The following is a 22,690-nucleotide window of genomic DNA, read 5'->3' on the forward strand; positions in this document are numbered from 1 at the left end:
AGCGTCGATAGGGCAATTAGTACGATGCAAATACGAAAAGTAACATTTTTTCTAATGAAACGTAACCAAAATCCCAGCTCTATGAACGACGAATAACAGCCATTTAATGGAAATTCTATTCCAGATTGCATACTTTAAGGCGTAAAAACTTTAAAGTTATCATCCTTACATGTATGCAACCTGCATGACAATCGTGAAATATTACTGGAATGAGCTAATGACTCAATAAGCAGTTACGGAAATTCATAAACGCTTGAATCAGTTGCAATCACATTTATCATAACACATTCCTACTGGCTAAATCGTACATTCATGCATCGTTACACTTTCATGAATATTTTCCTTTATTGCCCTCACCCACATAGATGGAAATTTCAATCATAGAAAGGTGCTCATTAAAATAAATGTCTTCAATCTACGTCTCCATCACCTGCTTTGGCCGCCGATGGTCTCTTTCTTTCAACCGCCAACGCCGCAACAAAACCATACAAAGGCATTATTAACACGAAAGGTTAACGAGTAATCCACTACCCGGGCGAAGCGCCCTTTCTTCACCCTCCCCTGGAAGCGATGTTTTATGTTTATGTTTTAAAAACCAAATCTCTCCCGTCCCTTTACTGCAACATCAAAAACAGTACGGAGATACAACGCCTCATCCATTGCCGCAGGATTGACGCGAGAGAGACAGAAAGGGAAAGAGAAGTACAGGCAAACATGATTCTTTTATCCGTTATTTCAATGGCTTCCATACGGGTAATCTCATCTTAGCCGGGCTAATTCAATTCAAAAAGCTCCCTTTCCTTTACACCTTCGCTGAAAGCAAAGGATTTTCTTTCGGCCGTTTCCATCATCCGGTCTCCGGGCTTTCCTCCACCTCAGCCGTGGGCTCACCTAAACGATGAAATATTTGTCACGGAAGTATGAGTTCGCACCCCATTCCGCAGCGACGACGACGTCCCCGGCACACGAGAAATGATGAAAATTCAGCACAAAACTCTAATCCTTCCCTTTTTGCCCCGTGCGCGCGCCCAGGAACGCCTGCGAAGGTAAAAGCCGGCACATGCATAAAATATACTTTTTTATGATAATTCTGAGCCGTTGCGAAAAATGAATAAAAGAATCTGTAACCCATCTTCCATCAACGGGTGGGGTGGCCTTTCGTTTGAACCCAGCGGTGTGGCAGGATGCTTGCTAGCGTTGTTTTTTTTTACTGCCTTTTACTCAGACATTTGTGTAAAAATGTGTACACACTCGCTCTGCCACAGTTGGTACACCTTTCGTTCGACTTGCCGGAGCCACCGGGTTACGGGGTTTGACCTAAATCTTGAAGATGAAACTCAGTGGACAGCTGTTGCGTGGCCCTGCCACTGCTGCCTCGGAGCCGGGTGCCTTGAGGCACCAGGCCAGACCGGACAGGTAACGAATCAGAAAAGGGCAACCAGCAGATGGCAATTTTTCGAATCTCATATTCATGATCATCAGCTTCGAAAGCGGGTACGTGGGGTCCGTTTCCCTTTCCATTCTGGGACATTTGGAAACTGCTGGTGGCTACGGATTGTGTGTGAGTGTGTGTGCTTTTCTTTTTGAGGTTTCGAACCGGCAACATCGGGTTCGAACCGAAACGACCTTTAGGGGGGAAGTATTGAACGGCGAAACGAGATTTTGGGACCGGTGAAATTCTAATGGAATTCAACCACCAGCTCCATGATTGAGAGTCGATGGAAATTGCTGATTCTGCACAGCGCTTCTAAAACAACGGCGATCCAGTCGGCGGGTTCGGTCCCAAGGTCCAAGGATAAAACTGAGCAACTGGAGCAGCACTCGTTTCGACAGACTAATGACAGCTCGTACTCACGACACGGAATGATTATTATGCAGCTCACAAATTACAACCGTCCGTCCGTTCGTCCGGGAGAGCGTTTTACCCCCTTTGGGAGTTGGAATTGAAATAGCTTCAGCGCTGATCACCATCTTTGTGCGGTGAGGGGTCATCGGTGGAGCGGAAGAAGACAGGTGTGAAATTTTAATTTATCCAAGCTGTTGAGTACTGTCAGCGTATCACGTACAGTGAAGCTGCCTTAATCAAGCGGCGAGAAAGAGAGATAGAGAGAGTAAGGGAGAAGAAGGAGATCCTTGTACCGGGGATGAATTAATTTGAATGAAAATACATCGCTGACCCAAATTCGCGGGTGTGCTTGAGTGAGGTTGTAAATTGTTTAACTGATTCGGAATGTTGCCCTTTTTTCTATCTATTTTTAGCAGAATAATACGGTTACTTTACAAAAATCGTTTAAAAATGTACTCTGAAACGCTACAAAAGTATACTACGCTTTGTGCATTGCATACCTTTAGGCGTTTTAGGTAGAAATAGGATGGATATTAAAAATCACCCAATGGTTTGCTTTCGTTTTTTGTTTAGATGGTAAAACTTTCATATATCACGGATTGTATACTCCATATACTATAATGTCGTGTTAATATTTCCTATGAGAGCTTCACGTTTTGTTAAAAAAAAGACTCAACATCTCCATAAAAACGGCGTCGGTATAAAAGATACGCCCCATCAAAGCAAACAAAAGTGGTCTTCTAAAATATGTTCTTTCTTTGCAAATCTTAACAAAGAGGCTACGAGCTCTTACACAAACATTCCAAAGTATGTAAATCACACCTCTTCGTACAAACTTTCCCTCGTCGGCAGTTAACCTTAACCGGCTTCTTTTGTAAATAAACACAGCAAGACTTTATCAGTGAACCTGCCGTTACAAATATCACCCAACTCTTAAGAAAAAGATCGCCTCCCCTTCCATCCTTCCACAATTGAGTGACCCTGTCGGGGTGGGGCAGTAAATTAAACCTCCCCCCAGCACCGGAACCGGTTGGCAAAGTTTCAACTGCTTCCGAGCAGCGATACGATCTGTTTTTCGTGCCGCCACCGTACAAAGCTCTCTCTCACGATTCTGCCGCTATGTGTTTTTTTTTTTTCATTCATCCCAACGGTTTCTCTCGTCCCTTTTTCACTGCAGGTACATCAATTCCGGTCCGATAGCGAAATCCATCCTGCAGCAGTACGATGACGACATGGAAAGCTCGTACTTCCGCCGAAAGCCGACCTCTTTTTTATCGAACAGCAGCCAGGGCGGCGGCGGTGGAGCGGGCGGTGGCGGCAGTGCGGGATTAATTATAGGAAGCAGCGCAACACTGCCGGCCGGCGGTGACAGTAAGCGATACGGTGGCTCCTGGCTGCCGGCCGAGGACGAAGCGGTACGGTTAGAGGGTCCAAGGTAGGTGAAGATCGCCCGCAATGCTGAAAATTCCGTCCAAACAATCATAATTTTCTAAACCCCGGGTACACCGGGGGAAGGGTCGGTAGCCCGGTCCGTCCCGCTTGCCACCACAAACTTTGCGACACAAGATAACACATTTTATTCGTCTGACCTTCCCAAAACTCCCTTGTTCGTGTGTATGTGTGTGTTTTTGTTGTTGTGCTTTGCTCAATGTTCCCTTTTCCTGTTATTAATGAACGAGTAGAACAACCCCCTGAAATCCAGTGTAAGTCCTTGTTTTTTTTGGTTCAATGTACGCAAAATCCAGTCTCGGTGTAAACATTACTGTGTTTTTTCCCCTGCCCTACCTTGGTATGCTGTGTATTCCCATATTTTTTGTGAATGTTATTTAGAAGCTCATGATTACTTTATATACCTTCTTCCGTACGGTGTTCATTCCTTGTAAATCCAATGTACAAATTCCCTTTGTACGAGCAACCATCCCTATTATTCCGCTGTCTGTATCGCTCTGCTCTAAAGTCAGTCAAAGAGCTGGACGGAAAGCTGTAATTTCATACCATTTTCCATCCCATTGCTTCATCTCGCTTGTATTGTTTTCCAACTCCATTCTTCAACACACTCTTTCTTTCATTCTCTCTGTCTCTATGGCATACCGTTTCCCGGGAATGGGTTTCATTACTGTTGGAGCAAACAAATAATCTCCCTCGACACAATTCTGAACGGCTGAATGCTAGCAGCCCGTTTATTGCACCCAGTCCCAGTCCGGACGGTGTCCTGTATTGGTAAAACATCTCGACAGACATTTATTTGCACTTCCCGGTGCTTCCTGGGTGTCTCCTGCTCACTTGCAAATCGTGCAGCTAGGCAAGGCTTTCGTTTTGATCCGAGTGCTGTCAGGAAGAGTGAAAGGTTTGATCTTGTACTTCCGCTGTAGCGCCAACGCAAGCATGGAGCCGGTGCAGCGAAGTGTAAAAGATGTAAAGTCTTCCAGCATTGAAACTGGCTCCCCTTTTAAAGAGAATTTTCTTTTATTGTTGTCCCTCGGTGTCGAGCTTTTATTCCAAGACGTCGGTACAAAATGCACACCTCCCCACCCCGTGTCGGCACAATTACGGTGTTTTGCTCGATGCGCCCTCACAGCAGGGCAGGGGTTTGTATGCCTCATATGCCACACATATTCCGCAGTGGCGCTTTGCATTGCATTCGGATCCTTTTCGTTATAGCTCGCATGATCCAAGCCCCGTTTGCTGGAGCCTTCCGACACGGAGGCACAACCTTTTTATGCAAAAGCTACAACAGCTTACCATAACAACACACGGGTGGGTCGTTTTCGTGCTTCGTTCCCGTTGCCTTGGAATGGAGTACTTTTTGTTGTAGTTTGGCAGACACAGCGAGCTTTGCAATAGCGACATTTCTTATTTTATAGCGCACACAGACGTACAGCAGCTCACATAACCGGCTCGGTACTGGGCGCGTAAAATGAGACCCCGTACTAAATGGTCCCCGTCCCCGTACAACCAAGGCCAAGTTTAAAGACTCTGGCAGGCATGTGTAGCAGCGTGACTCACAAGGATAAGGGACGGCGAGTGGTGAGGTCGTTTAGATTACAGGCTTTACGTACTTGCATACTGCGAACGACTGGAGAGAAGGATATGGAGGCTATAAAACGAAACTAGGACTATTTCTTCCAGGCCAGTTGGTTGCGTATCGTGCGGCATCTTTAAAGACGAATCTAGTACTTCATTTACCAGGCAGTGCCCACTTTCGTTGGGGCAAGTAAAGCTAACGAATGGTGGCAGTTTTGCCCCTCGATATGGTGCACTCGATATAATAGTAGGCTTGGAGTGTGAAAAATGAGCCAATCTAGAAAGTGCATGTACGGGACAGGCTTTGCTGAAGACTACAGAAGGTTTCATGCCAAGAAAATCGATCGAGCAGAAACTGAGGCATTGCTTGATGCACAGAAAGTCGTTAGAAATTACACAGCGTATGTCATCAGTTGCTGTTATCGATGCTGCAGGCATTATTTACGATAATGAGTGCACTTTGTTATAGACTCAAGATAATGTGTGCAAGCTTAGGAATTGGTTTACACCGCAAAGTGATTTGTAGGTTTAATTAAACACATACAAAGTATGATCAGTGTTATCGCTGTTGATTACATTTCTCTGCTGAGCAATTAAACTGGAGCTATTAGAAGTTGTCAATTGCTTGAAATAATGAATTTGTTATAAAAACTGCATAACTTAAGGCTTTTAACGTGTTGCGCGTAGTATACTTTTAGGCGCACGTGTGCTGTCCTTCGTCTTATTACAAGAAACGGCCAAAACGCTTCCAATCAAGCGCATTCATCCGCAAGGAAATACATTTAACGTTTGCCCTTGCTCACTCCAACAGTTGGAGAAAATAAATTCCCAATCAATTCATACCATTTACGAAACTGGACCCGCGAAGACGACCCGAAGAAACACAGCCCATGTGAGGTTGAGGCCCTCATCAACCGTCCGGCTCAACATGCTCCAAAATTCATGACATGACCCTTAAACGAAACGTCTAATGAAGCGTGAAATTAATCCTTAGACAAGCTCCCGAGAAGCTTAACCTTGCGGCGCTCATCACATCAATATCGCTTTGGCGGGCGCTCAATGCTGAATGCTACTGACAGCTGCTAAAGAACTTTCCCGCTGGAAATTGATTTGCTTTGGGAACTTTCATGCACGGTGCAGCGCACACATCCAAAGCACACGGTCTCAGCACGTCGAAAGCGTAATTTGAGTGTGATGAGAAGTTAAAAGCATCCGCACGGGTGTACCGCCGTACCATCTCTAGCGCGCACAGATCGATACACAGGGGCTGTGGCGCCAGTGCATCCTCCGGGTTGAAACATAAGCCCGATCGTTTATCACTCGTCATTCGTGCCATTTGATCGATCCCCGAGCGAGTGAATACGAGCTCGATGCCAAGTGAAAGCGAACGGGCGAATTTCTCGAAACCCACTTGTGGCTTAACGTGAGCGAAGAGATGGGATGTTGGGCGGAAAATTGGTAACGTTTTAGCACTAATTGAAAGATAATACTAACCTGTCACTGGTACGAGACTGTGGCGTTGTGGGCTGCCTGGGAGCGGCTGAATCCGAGCTATGAACGTTGTCCAAAACTGTGACATGGCCGCGTGTGTGTGCGAGTACGCTCGGAACGACGGGACAAATCAAACCATGGACAAGCGGTCGAGCAGTGATTTTCAAACATCGAAATGTCAATAGCGTGTCGATATGAAAGGACACCGTGCTTTTCGAGCATTGCGTCAACCGAAGGCCACAGGACATAGATAACGAAATGAAAATTGAATTATTTATGTAAAGACCTGCTGGGAGAGATGGCATGGGACCGAGGCATTGGAAACCAGTTGCTGCAAGGCTTGCTGGAGTTGTTTGATGTTGTCTTGCAATTAAAGGATGGTTTTGTGTACAGCGTGGATAGTGAAGCAAGTGGTCGCGTGCAGTCGACGTTTAGAGCTTTTGTAAAATGGTAGTCGTAGAGCTAGATAAGTTTTGTAAAAAAGTTTAAAGCAAACAAAGCAATGTTGTTCATTTAAATAACTCAAATAATCCTCTTTAATCCCATTTACATTTTCCAAGTAGATTTTACTGTCAAAAAGCAGCCAGTTCTTTAGCATTCAGTTTGACATTTTTGGTGTTATTTATAAATTTTGTAATATTTGTACATTGTCCCTTACTTTTACTCTCTCCCAAAATCTCAGACAAACTTTTCACGAACAAAACGATTTCAACACTTCCATCAATTGTAATTTATTGTACAAAACAAATTCACACAAATCTTTAATTGTTTTTCAATGTTTACCTTCTACGGAGCTTCTCCCGGTACAATCTTCTCCTGATTAGCGACATATTGTATCTGGTTTTCTTCGCTTTTCTTCCTCTATTTTCATTCAACTTATGCTCCAATTACTCCAATGCGGTAATCTCAAAACAAACGCTATATCGGTTCGCTGGTGCCGCTGCTTCTTTTGCACGCCATAACGTCGGCTCAATGGTGCACAGCCTTTATCGATGTCCAGCTCATAACGATCTGCTACCGCCGCCACCACCACCACCGAACGTAGGCCTTATCGATGGCATCCCGGGCGGCCCACCAAGGTTTGTTCAGCGCCGAAAACGAACGATGAATATATTTTCCATTTAAAACGAACTGTCCCCGCAAAACGTCCCACGCGTTAAAGTGTTTCAGGATACTTTCGGTTGTATTGATTGCCTTAACCTGCTCTCCCACCCACCCACACACACAAACCGTACGCCCGCATTCGAACACTTCATTACGCAATGACATTCATTGCACTTGGCACACTTCCGACAACCATTGATACACGATAAAGCACACATTTATGGTGCCACACAAGCACACACAGTCGCCCAGTACACAAGCCAGAGGAGCAAATTGTCCTGCTGCCCGACTCAACAAGCTAACTCTTGGTGGTGCTGGTCTATCTCTCTTGGGACGGATCCAAGCAGCCGATGTCGGTGAAAGGACAACCTCACCGCCACAGTGTGGAATGCTTCCAGGCAATGAAGCTGATTGGAGTTGTGTGTAGAGTGTGGAGGGATGCGATGAAAAACTGCAACATGTAGCAGTACGGCGCTGTGCTATTAAATGCTCTTTACTTGGAATTTGTGTATATGTGTGCGCTATTGAAGGGATTGGAATCAATTATGTTTCTTACTCTTCGCATGGAACATGGAGCAATTTTGTATCATTTATACGTATTGTTTCGTACACAAGCTATCTAATCTAAGAAATTGTACCAACGTTGGGGAAACGTCTCATCTCATGTGGATGGATAATTTAATCTTATACTTTTGATGAGTCAAATCATTGACTGGTTAGTAAGAAGAGGATACCAAGTGCACCATCGAGTCTAAAGCCAATCCTCGCTAGAAACAACTTTAGCAATCGTGTTAGTAAACTGATGTACATAATGAACAGGTCGATTGCTGGCTCAAGCGTGCATGATTAAGGGTGAAATTCGATCATTAATTAGTCCTAACGAACCAATCATAACAAGCATGCTGTGCGATGGCCTTGGATTGTGTGTGTTAATGAGACAGGAAATAGGATAAACCTTCGAGTCTCGTGATAATGAACTTCTTCTCTGAATATGACAACAACTTCTTGGAAATAAAACTATATCTTACGACAACACACTACGTTCAATCCATTGCAGTTGTGAAATCAGCCTTAAAGTATGCAATGGATGTAGCAAAACATCCTCATTGTATGCAATCAACATAACAAAAAGCGTTTATTTGACAGAAATATTCTGCAAAAAATCAAATACGGAAACAATTTGGCGACGAAAAACAACTTCTCCCAGCAACCAAGAAGAAAGATTTATTGGTTTGAAACAACTGCCGTGTTTTTAATTATTTATTTCCATACCATTAAACAAGCACTCCACTTGGAAATCCTCTCACTACGTTGGTTGGACTCAAAACGCGGTCTGATTTAATGTCATTTCCGTTCCAACGTGTTCAACAAACACGACGGATGTCGCAACAGTGTGCGGTGGGCCAAACAACAACAAAAAAGCTATTCTGATTGCTCAACCACGCACACGCTCATGTCTGCTCTGCGAAAACAAAATCCTTATGTTTCACTCCCCTCCCCGTCCACTTGGCAGTGGTTTTGCGTTCTATTGGATAAAATTGTTTTTCAAGCACTGCCCAATTCAAACGCTCGCACACTGCCTGCCAGCAATCAAGCATGCCGTTTGAAGCGAGATTGAAGTTGAAACTCTGCCTCCAACTCTGCTCCAACGCTGCTGCCACGCAAATCAGTGGAAACGAAAACAAACAGCATACCGAATGGGGTGCAATTTCTTATCAGCATCGGGTTCGGTGGCTTTTCGGCGGCTGAGAAACACGGCGAGAAAATGTTCCGTCCAGTAGATGTCTTTTTTTATTCCTTCTTTGCCGCTCAATGATGCTTCGCTTACCCGAACAGTGTAGCTGTAGCCATACATTTTTGATGTCTTCTTCGTGGGAAAATCTTTCTGTTGGGTGGTGTGATTTTTTGGGTAAGTTGGCAGACTTCCCGACCATGGCAAGGATTCAGCAGCAGGTGATTTCATGCTTCTTCCGTCTTGTTTTACATTTTTTTGCCTTACTTTTCTTGCCATTCTCTGCACAAAGGCAAAGATCAAACAAAACTCACACGCAGAGCCGATGGTGGCGCTGTGCACTGTAAGGAAGAAATCCGTTGTCTAATCTGAAGCTGTTGGTAATTTTTCAAACTTCCGACAACTGTCAGTGTGGAGTGGATTTCGCGCTTCTGTGTGTATATGTATCAAGGCAAATTTTCCCACGGGGGTGGGAGAAGATTATGAAAGCTTGCTGGCAACTTCCAGAAACACGGGAACACGAAAACAACCAGCTTAGCGGCAAGACAACCTTCCTCCAGCTCGCAAAGCTGATTGCTCAAAAGACGTTCGCTTGGAACGTAGGACGTGCGCTTTGAACAGCTTCCCCGAAAACCGTCCGTCCGTCCCAGGGAATATTGATAACGAACGCAAATTGCATAAAGAAGTGCATACATTTCATACTATCATGTAGTGCGTTTTTGTTTGCAAGCTGCTTATTGCTGTCATGCAGCTTGCTACAATTTTGCTCCAACACTTTTATAGCAGCGCAATATCAACCACGTCGGATAGCAGTCAAACAAAACCTCTCTTCAATTTGGTCTGATTTCTTAGACCGCGTGCGTTGGTCTCTTTGGCAGCAAACGCAAAACGCGTTCGCATCTGCAGCTGCAATTTGGAAAACGTTTATGGACGCTCCCACCAAACCACAAAAACCCAGAAACCGCTGCTACCATTGCACGTAGTGGCGCTGTAGTTTTCCCAGCCGTGTTAGACACGGCACAGCTGCTGCTTTCGGTGGTGGTGGATGGGAACCACTTTTCGCTATCAGTCACGAGTGTTCCTTTTGTTTAAAAAAGCACTTGCTCGAAACAATGACTAGGATGGTGTACGATGGCAGAAGATTCAAGTAGCATGCTGTCAGGTGGTTTTTGATCCGCCGGTGGATGTGTTGTAACATTATAGAATACACACCAGCAGCGTTTGCTGAGCGCTGGTGCTGGGAAAATAAATATCCTGACTACCACGTAACATGTAACTGATGCCACTAACCTTCACCCAGGGATGATTTGATGACTGCGTCTGTCTGTGAAGAATGCAAAGCACAACAGCTGTGTGTCTTCTGCAACATTGTATCATTTTCAACATCATGAGGAGCTATTCTGTAAGGAATGGTAATGAATTAGCAAAGGAATTAGATTACATTAAACCATTATTTGCCCTTTCAAAGATTAATTAAATTGACTTCAAGACGTAAGCTAGAGATGTTGAAAAAACTATAGTTTCAAAAAAAATCCATACCCTGAACAAACACAAAATTTTCGATAAGAAATTCAACGGCATGCCAGCTCAAGCAATCGGCAAATCGAATCTAATCATGTCTGATTGATTGTTTAGAATTTAATCAACATTTTTCCAACTCTTAAACAACGGAAAAACGAAGATGAAATGAGCTATTTAATTACTTTTTACCCTGCACCTTCCGGGCACAAGTTTTTCGCCCCCCAGATCACCCCACCAAAACCGAATCACAAGCAAAGCGAACCGTGTCCTTAAATCGCCGCCACCGCCACCTGATACCCGAAACCATTTGTCACCGCCGGTCACCTTGCAGCCACCGCCCCATGAAGCGGGCCAACTTTTTCGCAGCTTTGGCCATGAAATTATTTATTGATCTGTTGACTAAGCGCCTTAGCGACTAGAGGTACCATTTTCATTTCAAACCATCGCAATCGTCTGCAGTGTAAGCTCCCGTCATTTTGAGGTTTACGGAGAAAAACTCGGCGACTAATTTGGAGGCGAGCCGGCATTCCCCGGAATGCCATTCAGGCGGCAAAATGTGTATGAGAGCGCGTCGGTGAGGGCGATTGATTGTGGCGATAGGAACGAATTCATGGCGAGCGAACACTGTCTGTCGGCTGTCGGCTATTTTTGTAGCCAATGTCTAGCGGAGCGAATGACATTTTTCACGAGATTGCATAGTAACTGAGTGGAGGCTGTTTTTTTGTGAAGAAATATGCATAAAAAAGCAATGTTGGAAATGATACATACAGCACGTGCAGCAATTTTCATAAAAGAAGGGAGGAGCGTTCTTAGAACTGATAAGAATGTTTTGATTGAATTGTAATGCCTTTTGCTTGATTTGACGTATTTTTTTGGAAGATTTTTTTTTATTGGAAAAATACAGAACGACCACTAATTATGGAGAAGTCCTGGCATTTAAGAGACTCAAGTTGTTTATAAACGTGTCCCTTCGAAAATATCATTTCTTGAGGCAATTTGTCGAGAAACGATATGACTGAAAATAGACTTCCAGTGAAACTCAATTTTCAGCTCTATCAAACCCAAATTATAAGCCCACGTGCGACGTCAACTACAACTACATGATTGCAAATGGAAACTGTGTAGCATGGAATTGTTTCACCCAAACTCCTCAACCGTATCCACCCTCCAGATTTGCGTCAGTTCCGATTGTCATGCTTCTAATTCCCTTCGCGCTCTCTGTCTCTCCCTCTTTCGCCATAAGATTGTAATCGATTCGTTGCTTTTTTCCCCATTTTCATTCCCACGCATCGCACGCCCCCCGCATCAGGACGAAACACGTCAGCTTTGCCCGGTCCTACACGCTCACGTCGTTCGACGAAGCGATGGGTAGCCGACCGCTGTCACGGCTGGCAGCGGCCCGCAGCCAGGAAAGACTGATCGGCGGCAAAAAGCCCACCATCACGCTGGCCCAGCACGCGGCCGGCCCGTACGCCACGGGTGCACCGCTGCACTCGATCCTCACGCAACCCACCGCCCAGCCGCAACCGCTGCTGCCCCAAGCCCTCCAGAAGCAACCCCTGTCCGTGCCGCAGAACCCGAGCCACAGTCAACCTCAGCAGCCGCCGCATCAGCAGCAGCAGCAGCCGCACCATCAGCCACAGCAGCAGCAACCGCAACAGCCTCAGCACGTGCTCATACAGCAGCAACCGACGTCCCATCTTCATCAGCACTTGCACCAGCAGCATCTGCAGCATCTACAGCAGCAGCAGCAGCAGCAACAAGCGGCACTGCTCGCACACCAAGCTCACCTGCAACATCAACATCAGCAGCATCAACAGCAGCAACTTCAGGCAGCACAGCTCGCCGCTCAGCAGCAGCAGCAGCAGCAACAGCTTCAGCAGCAGCAGCATCAGCAGGAGATGGTTGTGTTGGAAAAGGTGAAGCGAAGCGCAATGAAGACGCAAGCAACGCAGACGGAGGTGTATCTGGGCAAGAAGGGAACGGCGCCACACAACCTTTCGCTGAGCCCCAGAACGATCCACCGGGTAAGTGACAAGGACAGTTTGTGTTGCTCCTTATGTTTTTAACTGAAAAGGTTGAGCACGCTGTTCGTTGCGCCAAGCGTGTAAGCGCATTCTAGAAACTTGAAGTGAAGCCCCCGTTCCATCCATTTTGTATTTTACATTTTCCATAATTTACACACACACACTCTCGATCTCTCGCTCTCCCTCTCTCCCGATGCAAACGCTATAAACTGTCCCATAGAGTCAACGGTGAGCAACTTGACCGTGGCTCTCGACACCGTCGCTGTCACTGGCACAGTTTGTTGTTTGTCGAGTGGCGCGGCCACTCGACGCCACTCGAGTGCAGCAGCAAAAATATAAAACACTCCTTCAACTAGCCCATCGAAAGTGGGTCCTTCAGGCTGATTTCACAGCAACACTACCCGCCCCCCTTGGGACCGGTGAAATGGCACCAAACTACTCCCTGTTCTCCCGGCACGCTCGGTGCACAGCCCACTCAAAATATTCTGCCCTGCTGCTCGGAGGAAAAGCTCAAGAAAAGCTCACCTCACCAGCCCCGTAAAACATTTCACAGCCTGTTCGCACAATAACAATTACGGTTGGAAAACTAAAGTGCTCTTCGAGCGCATCGAATTATTTGCCTCTGTTGATGGTTTCCGTTTGGGGGGTTGGTGGGGGCTGTGCTGTGGGGACAGTGAAAGTTTGGAAAATCCCTGCTATGTGAGTTTGTGTCTCGAGGGAAACAGCGGTCAGGACGCATAGCTCGTGCACTGGTGTAACAGCAGGGATTACTTGCACCTTCCTTGTCAGATTGAGCCAGAAATCAGGGAAGAGGCTGCTTGAGACGAAATGTTTCGAATTGTCTGACGCTTGCCGATGGTAACGAGCTTGGCTTAGCAACATGGTAGCAAGATGGCAACCACCTCCCATGGTACGTGAATTTGGTTGCTTCAAGCGCTTCCTGTGGCTTCGCAGAGCCCAAAAGTTGATCATTTACATTGCGCACACGGCGTGCGTTGTAGTAGGCGTTGGGCGTGGAACGATAATGACTCTAACGACTCACACACACACGCCGAACAGGAAACGCTCAGATTGGATTAGCGACGGTAGCGTGGGCTTCCGGGAACAGGTTAATTAGTGTCATTGAGGTAAAGTGTTTACGAGGCAATTGCTGGAATCGTGTGCTTTTACGCGAGCGGAAATTGTTGCGACAAAAACATGGCCCAAGCTACTTGGAAGTAATGTTATTAAGTATTAATATTCAACAGCTTCATCTATCCAATATTTTGGATCCACAAAAGCTAGCGTTGCTCTGGGAAAAGCTGCTTCAAGCATGTTTGCCGAGCCATTTTCCCCCTAACGATGTTCGTTGAAGCAATTAAGATTCACTCAAAATAATCTCCCAAATATATTTACCAGCTCAACGGCTACTATAGCAAAGGATTTAAATGCTGATCGTTTTTATCCGTCCATGCCAGCCAAAAGTGCTCCTGGGTGCAGTATTTTATTTGTTCTATCCAGCACTTTTTCGCTTTCACTTTACTTATTCGGTCGAAAATCCGGTGCAAATGAACCATTACAGCTGTCGATAGGAGGATTATAATTTTAATCACCTTTCGTTTTGTCCACCCTTTTTGCCAATCCTTCTGCTGAAGTGAACTTTTGCTTTCGATCGTATTGGTTTTATGCTTTTTGTGGGTCTTCATGCATCGTTTAATTTTTTGTTTTATAAATATAAACTTTTAAACTGTCCAATGTCCAATTGCAATGGCACAGGATATGGTGCAGGTGCATACAATTTGATTTATTAAAAAAAACTATTTTTTCTTTCCCAAATGAATTGCTGGCGATGGACAAAAGGGACAAGTTTTGCTGGCTGGACATTCATTTGGATGAAAAGATTTTCTATTTTTTTTACTCTTTCCACCCGAATGGCAAACAAAAGTTGCCCAATTGAAATTGAGCCTCAAACGGGAGATTAAAAAACTGTTTGTAATAGTTTTTTTTTTGCGCTCTCCTTTCCACTTGGTGATCAAAGTTTTCACATACATTCCAAGCTCCGGTTTGGTGTGCAAGCTGCAAACTACAGATTGGAAAATATTTAGAACAGCGCATTGTGTTCGCCTCTTTCTGTGTTTCCGGACGAGGTTGGCAAGTGGCAACGATCGGTGTAATTGTCATCCCGCTCAGTTTTACGCCTGACAGTATGCAATGCGCAGTACACGGAAATGTGAAGTGCAAAATACTAATCTTTTAGCCTTTTTTAATTACATTTATGCACGCAGCTGATTGAAAGTGTAATTTGTTTACAGTGCTAGTGAAAAGAAATACCGGGAAACCCCTAGCAAAAACTGTGATTCTTGCTTTCAAAGGACAATTCAGCTAAAACTAAAATTAGTCAAATAAATTCAAATTGTAATTTATTCCTTTCCCATTGCATTCCCATTGCCGTTGCAAATCTACATTCGCCGGCGTGCACACAGCGAAACGCTCGAACCCGATTCATCACGAGCTCCAACTCAAACTCCAACCTCAATTACCTCATCAGAGCTTACCAAAATTAGGTTGCAAAGCAATTGCCAGGGCCAATGTTTCTTCCGGGATGCTCATCGTCTGTCCCAGGGTTTATCTCTTTTTTTAGAGGGAGCCATGAAAGTTGGCTCAATTCCCTTTTCAACGAATCAGTGCCGTAAGAAACACATTGGCCAAAACTGCTTTTCTTCGCATACCACTACACTCTCGCAGCGGTGAGTCCGTGACCGTCCGTTTTAGCGCCATCTCATGCCTGCCTCTATCTGGTGCGGTAGGAACTAAAAGTGGCAAAAAAGGCCGTTTACCCACCAACCTCAGCTTGTCTGTGCTTTACGGATAAATGGATAAACTTGCTTCTAATTATGCTGCAAACTTCATCCACAGCACAGTGGGAGTTCTAGGGAAAACGGCGGGAAAACAACAAGCTCTGAGGGTGGGACAAGAAGAGCTGCTCCAAAAAAACAGTTAAGACTGTGGCTTTGGGGCGTGAGCGGAGTGCAAGCTTTTAGTCGGAAAGCAACTTTTCATTAAAGCACACAGCGTCACACAGGCGGAAATGCGCTCCGACAAGGATACAAATGAAATGGGCTTGGTTATTTAAAACCATTCTTCTGCTGCTCTTTCTCTTTTGCGTTCTTGCTCTACTGCCTGCGCTCACCCGTAACTGTATAATACGTTAAGCAAATATATCACGGATGCTCCTGCCGACGACGGTATGGTAAGGTGTGGCCAAAGTTTTAAGCTTCAGCTTTCTTTCCTTCCTCCCTTTCGGGGGGGCGTGAAGTGAAATCTTCTTCGCTCAACAATTTCATTTGTCAAAACCGTGTTTTCCCTGGCCGTTGCCATTGACAGTTGCGTTTGCCCACCGGTTTGCCGGTTTACGGTGGAAGGTGTCATAACATTTTAATTACTTAAGACACTAACAAGTTGGCGCAGTAATTAGATCTCGTTATTAAAAGTGGAAACTTTGCAGTATTTTGCACTAGTCTGCCACTGTAAAACAAAACAGACACACACCGTTGAAAGCGGCCTTAAAGTAAAAACAAACAAGGCGCCTTGGATACTTTCACTTTCCAACACGGCAGCTTCTTGCAGGGTTTTGTGGCAGGGAAAGTGAAGAGAGCAGAGTGCTGGCATCATTTCACTGAATCATTATTTCCCCCGACCCCGGTTGCGGCTACGACCTTTTATGAGGTCGACGGCAAATCTGGGTCACTTGCTCGAGCTGTTTGCAAAATCGAAAGCGACAGCTGGTGACAGTCTCAATCTCATAAAAAATACACCATCCCTGGCAATCTTGGCCCGGCACAGCGGCCCGTTTCGGAACAGCCCGAAAAAATATCGATCTCGTTGTGGCCATCGTCAGCGAACGATTTGCCTCGGCCCGAAACAAAGCAAGGACGCTTCTCTTTTGCTGTCTTTCTTTGCCGGGAATATGTGTGGAACATAAAATCTCCATAAATTTCTCGACTCAGATTTATTGCATATATGGTAAATCCGGCTCTCGACTGTGCTTTGTATGCAGGAGAGTGGGACTTTTTTCCATCGAATGATTGAGATTGGAGCGTGATAAGAGTGTGAGTTGATAATAAACAGGAAACGTGCATGCAAATCAAATCAAAAGAGTAGAAAAAGGGATGCCGTTTCATTTCATTCTCCTCACATACGGGATGATGAGCTCAGCAAAAGCTGCTTTTTCTTCGTCTTTCAACCGATTGCATAACTTTAGGCGACTAAACTCCGAATGGGGCTTCCTTTGCAGGTAAAAATGGTTTCCCAAGGCGCGCAAACAAACGGCGGACTGAACGGTGGTGGCCGCAAGCTAACCAAGAGCCTGTCCGAGGCCGGCGATCGTTTGCAGGAGAATGGCATCGATCCAAACGTGCTGCAACCGGTGGACACTGGCACGTAAGTACGGTTGAGCGTTTGCTTTGATACAGTTTCTTTTTTCGATACATTTTGCTTGTTGTCTATATGCGCCCCTGCTTGCATTTGCTGCGACGAAAAGCTAACAGCCTCGCCCATTCTTCACCTCCTCCGATTCCATTCGTTCTCGTTTCATGGTATGGTTTTTGGTTTTTGCTTTGCGCGCTTCCTCATCGCATTAAAACTACACAACCCGAAATACGCACACAATCGCAGCAGCGCGAATGCAAACTTTGATCATGAGCTGCTGCATCGCACACAGTCGGAAGAGCCGCCGAAATCACCCTTCACCATCACCTCACCGCCCGCCACCCATGTAGGGCCACATTTCGAGCTACCATCGTCGCGCACGTCCTCGCAGCTGAGCCACTCGGACGGCACGCACCTGACGCACTCGCGCAACCACTCGCAGGACAGTGCCACCTCGTACCGGTCGACCGATGGGTCGCGGACGTCGTACGAGACCGCCTCCTATCCGTACGATGCGTACGACAGCATTGTGCTGCCGCGGCGTGCCAGCCACTCGCAGGAGCCGACGTTCCAGTTTTTGCGCAAACAGGACCTGGAGCAGGTGCACCATCATCATCAGCAGCATCAGCAGCAGCAACATCTTCAACTGCAACAACAACAACACCAACGACATCAGTCACAGTACACCCATGGCTACGAGAATGGATACGTTCCGTTCGAGACGCACAGCTTGCCGCGGAGAACGTGCATCCACCACAAGCCGGAGGAGTTCCACACGCACACACTGCCCCGGCGGGACCACGGCCACGCCCATCACCATCACGACATCGTGTACCGGGACCAGTCCCATCCGGCACTGCCCGCCCCCGAGCATCTCATCCTGTCCAACGGAAGCGTTAATCAAGATGTTCGATCTTTTGACAGCATGCCGACGGCCACGGCCCTGAACCGCCGGATGTCTGCCCACGCCATTGTGCTGCCGCCGGAAAAGCAACCCCACTCGAGTGGGCTCCCCCTCGTCCAAGGACTGCATCAGCAGCAGCAACAACAGCAACAGCAGCAGCAGCAGCAACAGCAGCAGCAGCAACAACGGCGAGCCTCGTACGCGTTCGTCACGCCCGACACGCAAGCCCTCGCCAAGCGGAACTCCATCCCCCATCAGCAGATCCAGAAGGTGCAGCCCATCATGCAGACGCAGTTCGCTGCGCCGGCAAAGACGCAACCGTTCCAACCGCTGGTCAAACCGCAACCACCCACCCTACCCACCCACTACACCTCCCAAACGGCTCCCCCGTCCTGTCCGGTGACGCCGCCCAACATTCAGCCGCTGGACATGCAGGACGACACCAAGTCGTCCTCCGAGGGTAGCTGCTCGACCTGCGACTCGGACAGCGAGCAGGAGCTGGACGGCATGCCCGGCGAGGAGCGCGAAATCTTCATCGACTTTAAGCCGCGCGTGTCGCCCGTCCCCTCGCCCGGTGCCGTCAAGAAGAAAAAGCTTCAAAAAGCACAGTCCGAGGGTGAGCTGATGCATGCCGACGCAAGGCGCAAAGCGAGCGTGACTGCGGATGGAGATGGCGGTAGCTCCACCGTACCGACCGGCAGTGACGATGAAGGACGCTCCACGATGCGGGAACAGTGTGCAGCGCCGAAACTGCCCAAGCCGGACTATCGCGACGCGAGCGAAAGCTCCGTGCCGGACGATGAGCCACCGGTGAAGGATCGGCGAAAGGAAAGCTTCCGCAAGCGCTCGGTCAGTCTGGATCAGCCGACGAGCTGCGAGCAGGAGGACGAGGAGGAACGGGAGCACAACGGGAGTGTGGTGCAACAGCACCCGCATCGCAACGGCGGGGACAGTGGGAGACCGCACCCGCACGCAGCCCAGCGCATGTCGTCCCGGTCTAGATCGATCGGAGCTGCGATTGGGTCGCGCCATCTTTCGGCACCACCTTCGCCGCAGAAGGAAGATCACTCCGCGTCCACAGGTAGGCTTCACCGGGAGGCTTCCCCATTCCACTCTTCCGACTCGCTTGCAAACGATGCCACCCGCGACACGTCCGACGGGAACTGGAACGAATCGCAGGCGACGATCATGACGCAAAGGTGAGTGAGTGAATGCTGACGGTTGATAAGAGTTGATTATTAAGGTGATTGTTTCTCCTCCGACAGCTTAACGGACAACGGGAAGCTGACTCCATCGTCGAGAAGGAAGAACCTACTGCTGCAGCATCAGCAGCGCAGCTCGATGGATACGGATGTGCTGGATATGGAAGATATCGCCGATCAGGTAGGTGCTGAAACGCCCAAAGTTATGCAATCATTTTAGCAAAGCTATGGTATTAAGACTGAACGTAGTTGGGAGCGGGTTTTTTACAGCAAATAACATGTTTCTGTATTGCGGGTTGCATACCTTCAGGCTTTGAAAATAAATTTTCTGTTCAAAACTGTCCTTTGGATAGCTTAACAGTTTTGACTGTGAAGTCAACCGAACATATCCACTTTCGATCATCAAAGACGCCGTAGGCTGAGTAATGGGCAGTTATGGCAACAAAGTCGGGTTTTTGTATGACTAAATCAACAACCAAACCTTTCTTTCACCTTTTTTAAGGTTTTCGCCTAAAATCTTCTTTTCTTTTCTTCCTTCATGAAATTCAATACCTTGGTAAAATATCCACTGTCCGTCAAGTGTTGATTCAGGTGCTGCTTGATTTTTTACTTCATTTTCACAAAACAAACCCCTCCAACGTTTCAATAAGACCCATTGAAAGGAAATATGACTTTGCCTTCCAACAGCACTGTTTACTTACAGTGCCGCGTGGCAGAAAATTACACCGGATGCAGCCGTGAAACGAATAAACCGCTACCACTAATTAATAATTTTGTACACCTCGTTGTCCCGCGTATACTCCAAGTATCCCATTATCTCGCCCTACATTGTGGATTTTCATCGGCAAGATTGAAATTCCGTGAAAAAACGGGCACGCTCTACCGAAACCCAAGCGCACACTTTACGCGTTGGTTACTTCCAATGTTCAATGGCGCTGCAAAAGACCAGCTAAGCCCGGCGTGAAATTCACCAGCCCTGGGACCGACTCCACCCTCCCACGGAACGGTCCGGGACTCCGGGGCAGCGGGGTTTTTCCTTTCTCGAAATGGAAATTTGACATGGAATTTGAAGCTAAAATCATCACCCAACCTCCGCTCCATCCGGTTGTTTGCAGTTGGGCCGAAAATTGAATTGTGTATTGGAAAACGGCGGTCCACATAGAGAGCGGTTTTGTTCGCCATTTCCATTTGAACGATTTTGCCAAAGCTCGAATGTCTACGAATGTATGAAATTTAATATTCTACACAGAGAATAGCGCTCTGACGAGCTTTGTGTGTTGTGGCTCCATTGACAACGATCTGTATGCCAGCAACGGACCAGTATCGAGCCAGTCACTTTAATTAAATTCGAATACATAATCTACCACAGCACAGATGAGATTCGGGGTGAATTTGCTTTGCTACAAAACATTACTTATGGGCAAAAAAGGACTGCCACTCTCCTACTTTTCTGCACCAAAAAACTAGCAGCTTGTTTCGTAACTAAACGCTCGACTCGTGCAGCTACAGTGCAGTGTTGCAGTTTTCACCCACCAAAAGGGACGAAAAAGGACATGATTTAATTTTATGTGACGCCAAACACGCCACAGCGTATCAAGCGCATTCTGGTCCGGTTATTGCTCAAAGTTGCTGCATCACTTGGGAGGGTCCAGCAGCTTTCATTTTGTTTACCGTACGGTCTGTCCCATGCACCGAGCTGCTTTCAGCTTTTATTTGGATATCGCTTGTGGCGTCCGAAAAGCCAGGATCAAGCGGTGGTCTTAACGCGCCCGGGGATTTCGCCGCTGGTCGAAGCATTTTACGACCGCTTTTTACGCTTTGTTTTCTCTACCATCCTTCCCCCCCCCCCCCCCCCCCCCTTTCTGTGCAGCCGCTACCACCACTGCCGGTAACCGTGGCATCGACTGCACTGCAGTCAAACACCGTCTCCACACCGTCCGGCCACGGCCACCAACCGAACGGGACGGCCATTCAACCGAGCGTGGCCGGCATCGGCATCGTAAAGCCCACCACCCCATCGATCGCTGTCATCCCGTCGCCGAGCATGGAGCGCGAGGAACGTGACCTGCAGTGGCAAAAGTCGGCCACGCTGCGCCGCCCTTCGCGGCCACTTTCGCCCACCAAGCGGGCCGCACGCAGCGAGCAGCAGAAGCAGCAGCAAAAGCTGCACAAAATCGAACCGTTAATCCATCGGTAAGTGAGCGGGTGGCGAGGGATTTTGGGGGAAAAGGCGAATAATCTGTTTCGTTTCAATTATATGATTTCTTTCGATAAAAGCTCAAATGTATCTACTTAAAAGCAAATTTCAAATTGAATAGTGCAGCTGACACATTAATCAATTTAAAAGTAGCTACAAAAGCCTCAAAAGCCTGATAATGTGAAGCAAAAAGCATACATTTAGGCGCATTATTGCCTCTTTAATTATAACTTCATCTTCTACATCCTTCGATTTCCATTCAGCTCTTCGGACCCAACCGAACGTACCGGAAAATCCGACCCAAGTCCAACGTCCTCTATGCCTTCCGGCAGCCCAGCGACTCCCCAGCAACCTTCGCCGTCCTCAACCAAGCTGCCCCACCACCATCCAATCGGTGCGGCCACTCCAGTGGCTGCCCGGTTCGCCAAAGGTTCGCCCGGAAACGGTGTCGATCTCTTGAAGGATCATCCCGTCTTTAGCCAGGATCCGAGCACATCCGGTCCTGGTGGTGCTACCGGTGGTGGCGCTGGATCGGAAGGCAGCACCACCGAGGACTATGTGACGTGCACCGACAACTCGAAGCGGGGTGCATCGGGAGCTAAAGGTACATACAAAACGATCCACGCCACTAGACCGACCAAACAAGTACCAGGTTCGAAATATCCGATTCTTACACACTCGCACGCACTGTTCGTTTGTCTTCCCCATTTGTCTCCCCATGCGCTCCAAATTTTCCCCAAGTGTTTGTTCTATGTTTTGTTCCCTTTGCTGTTGTTACGTTTGTCTGTTTGTATTTCCTGCTCCCCACGATCCCAGTGTGTTTTAGCTGTGTGTGTCTGCCAAGTGCCGTCGATCCTCCTTCCCTTTTAATACAGCGCGGTGTAATGAGGAGGAAGAAAAAAAACATTTGCTTTTATTTGTCACCCGTGTTTGAGTTTTATTCGCACTTTCGTCATCAATTATCATATCGGGTGTGTGTTTGCGTGTGAACAATATATCCTCCTTTAGTCAGCTGAATGGATGTCACATAAAAAACACACAACACACATTATCGTTTAATTAAAACATTGCCAGCGCATTGCACATAATTATAATCCTTTAAAGCGGTGCTCGCTGCGGTGCTGTTCACAATAACTCCAATGCTTTGCTTGGTGTCCGCACTTTACTCACGGTGTGGTTAAGGCCTGAGTAAGTAAGGGGTAACAAAAACGCTACTCTTGATGACAATAAATAAA

The 22,690-nt window shown here is 47.1% G+C and overlaps 1 protein-coding gene across 9 annotated transcripts in view; it reads left to right on the plus strand.

Moving 5' to 3' along the window:
• LOC3291681 (uncharacterized) overlaps nucleotides 1–22,690 on the plus strand; it is a 123,530-nt gene that overhangs the window by 89,679 nt on the left and 11,161 nt on the right. For 5 of the 9 annotated variants that reach the window (XM_061654248.1, XM_061654249.1, XM_061654258.1 and 2 more), the window contains 8 exons: nucleotides 3,024–3,281; nucleotides 7,345–7,440; nucleotides 12,028–12,745; nucleotides 17,019–17,164; nucleotides 17,399–19,255; nucleotides 19,322–19,439; nucleotides 21,129–21,451; nucleotides 21,719–22,107. In XM_061654248.1, the coding sequence (XP_061510232.1) occupies nucleotides 3,024–3,281; nucleotides 7,345–7,440; nucleotides 12,028–12,745; nucleotides 17,019–17,164; nucleotides 17,399–19,255; nucleotides 19,322–19,439; nucleotides 21,129–21,451; nucleotides 21,719–22,107 (3,905 nt within the window). The remainder of the gene's footprint in view (nucleotides 1–3,023; nucleotides 3,282–7,344; nucleotides 7,441–12,027; nucleotides 12,746–17,018; nucleotides 17,165–17,398; nucleotides 19,256–19,321; nucleotides 19,440–21,128; nucleotides 21,452–21,718; nucleotides 22,108–22,690) is intronic. The other 4 variants (XM_061654252.1, XM_061654251.1, XM_061654257.1 and 1 more) reach the window with 4 other exon arrangements.

The sequence above is a fragment of the Anopheles gambiae genome, chromosome 3 (genome assembly GCF_943734735.2).
Source record: "Anopheles gambiae chromosome 3, idAnoGambNW_F1_1, whole genome shotgun sequence".
Lineage (NCBI taxonomy): Eukaryota > Metazoa > Arthropoda > Insecta > Diptera > Culicidae > Anopheles > Anopheles gambiae.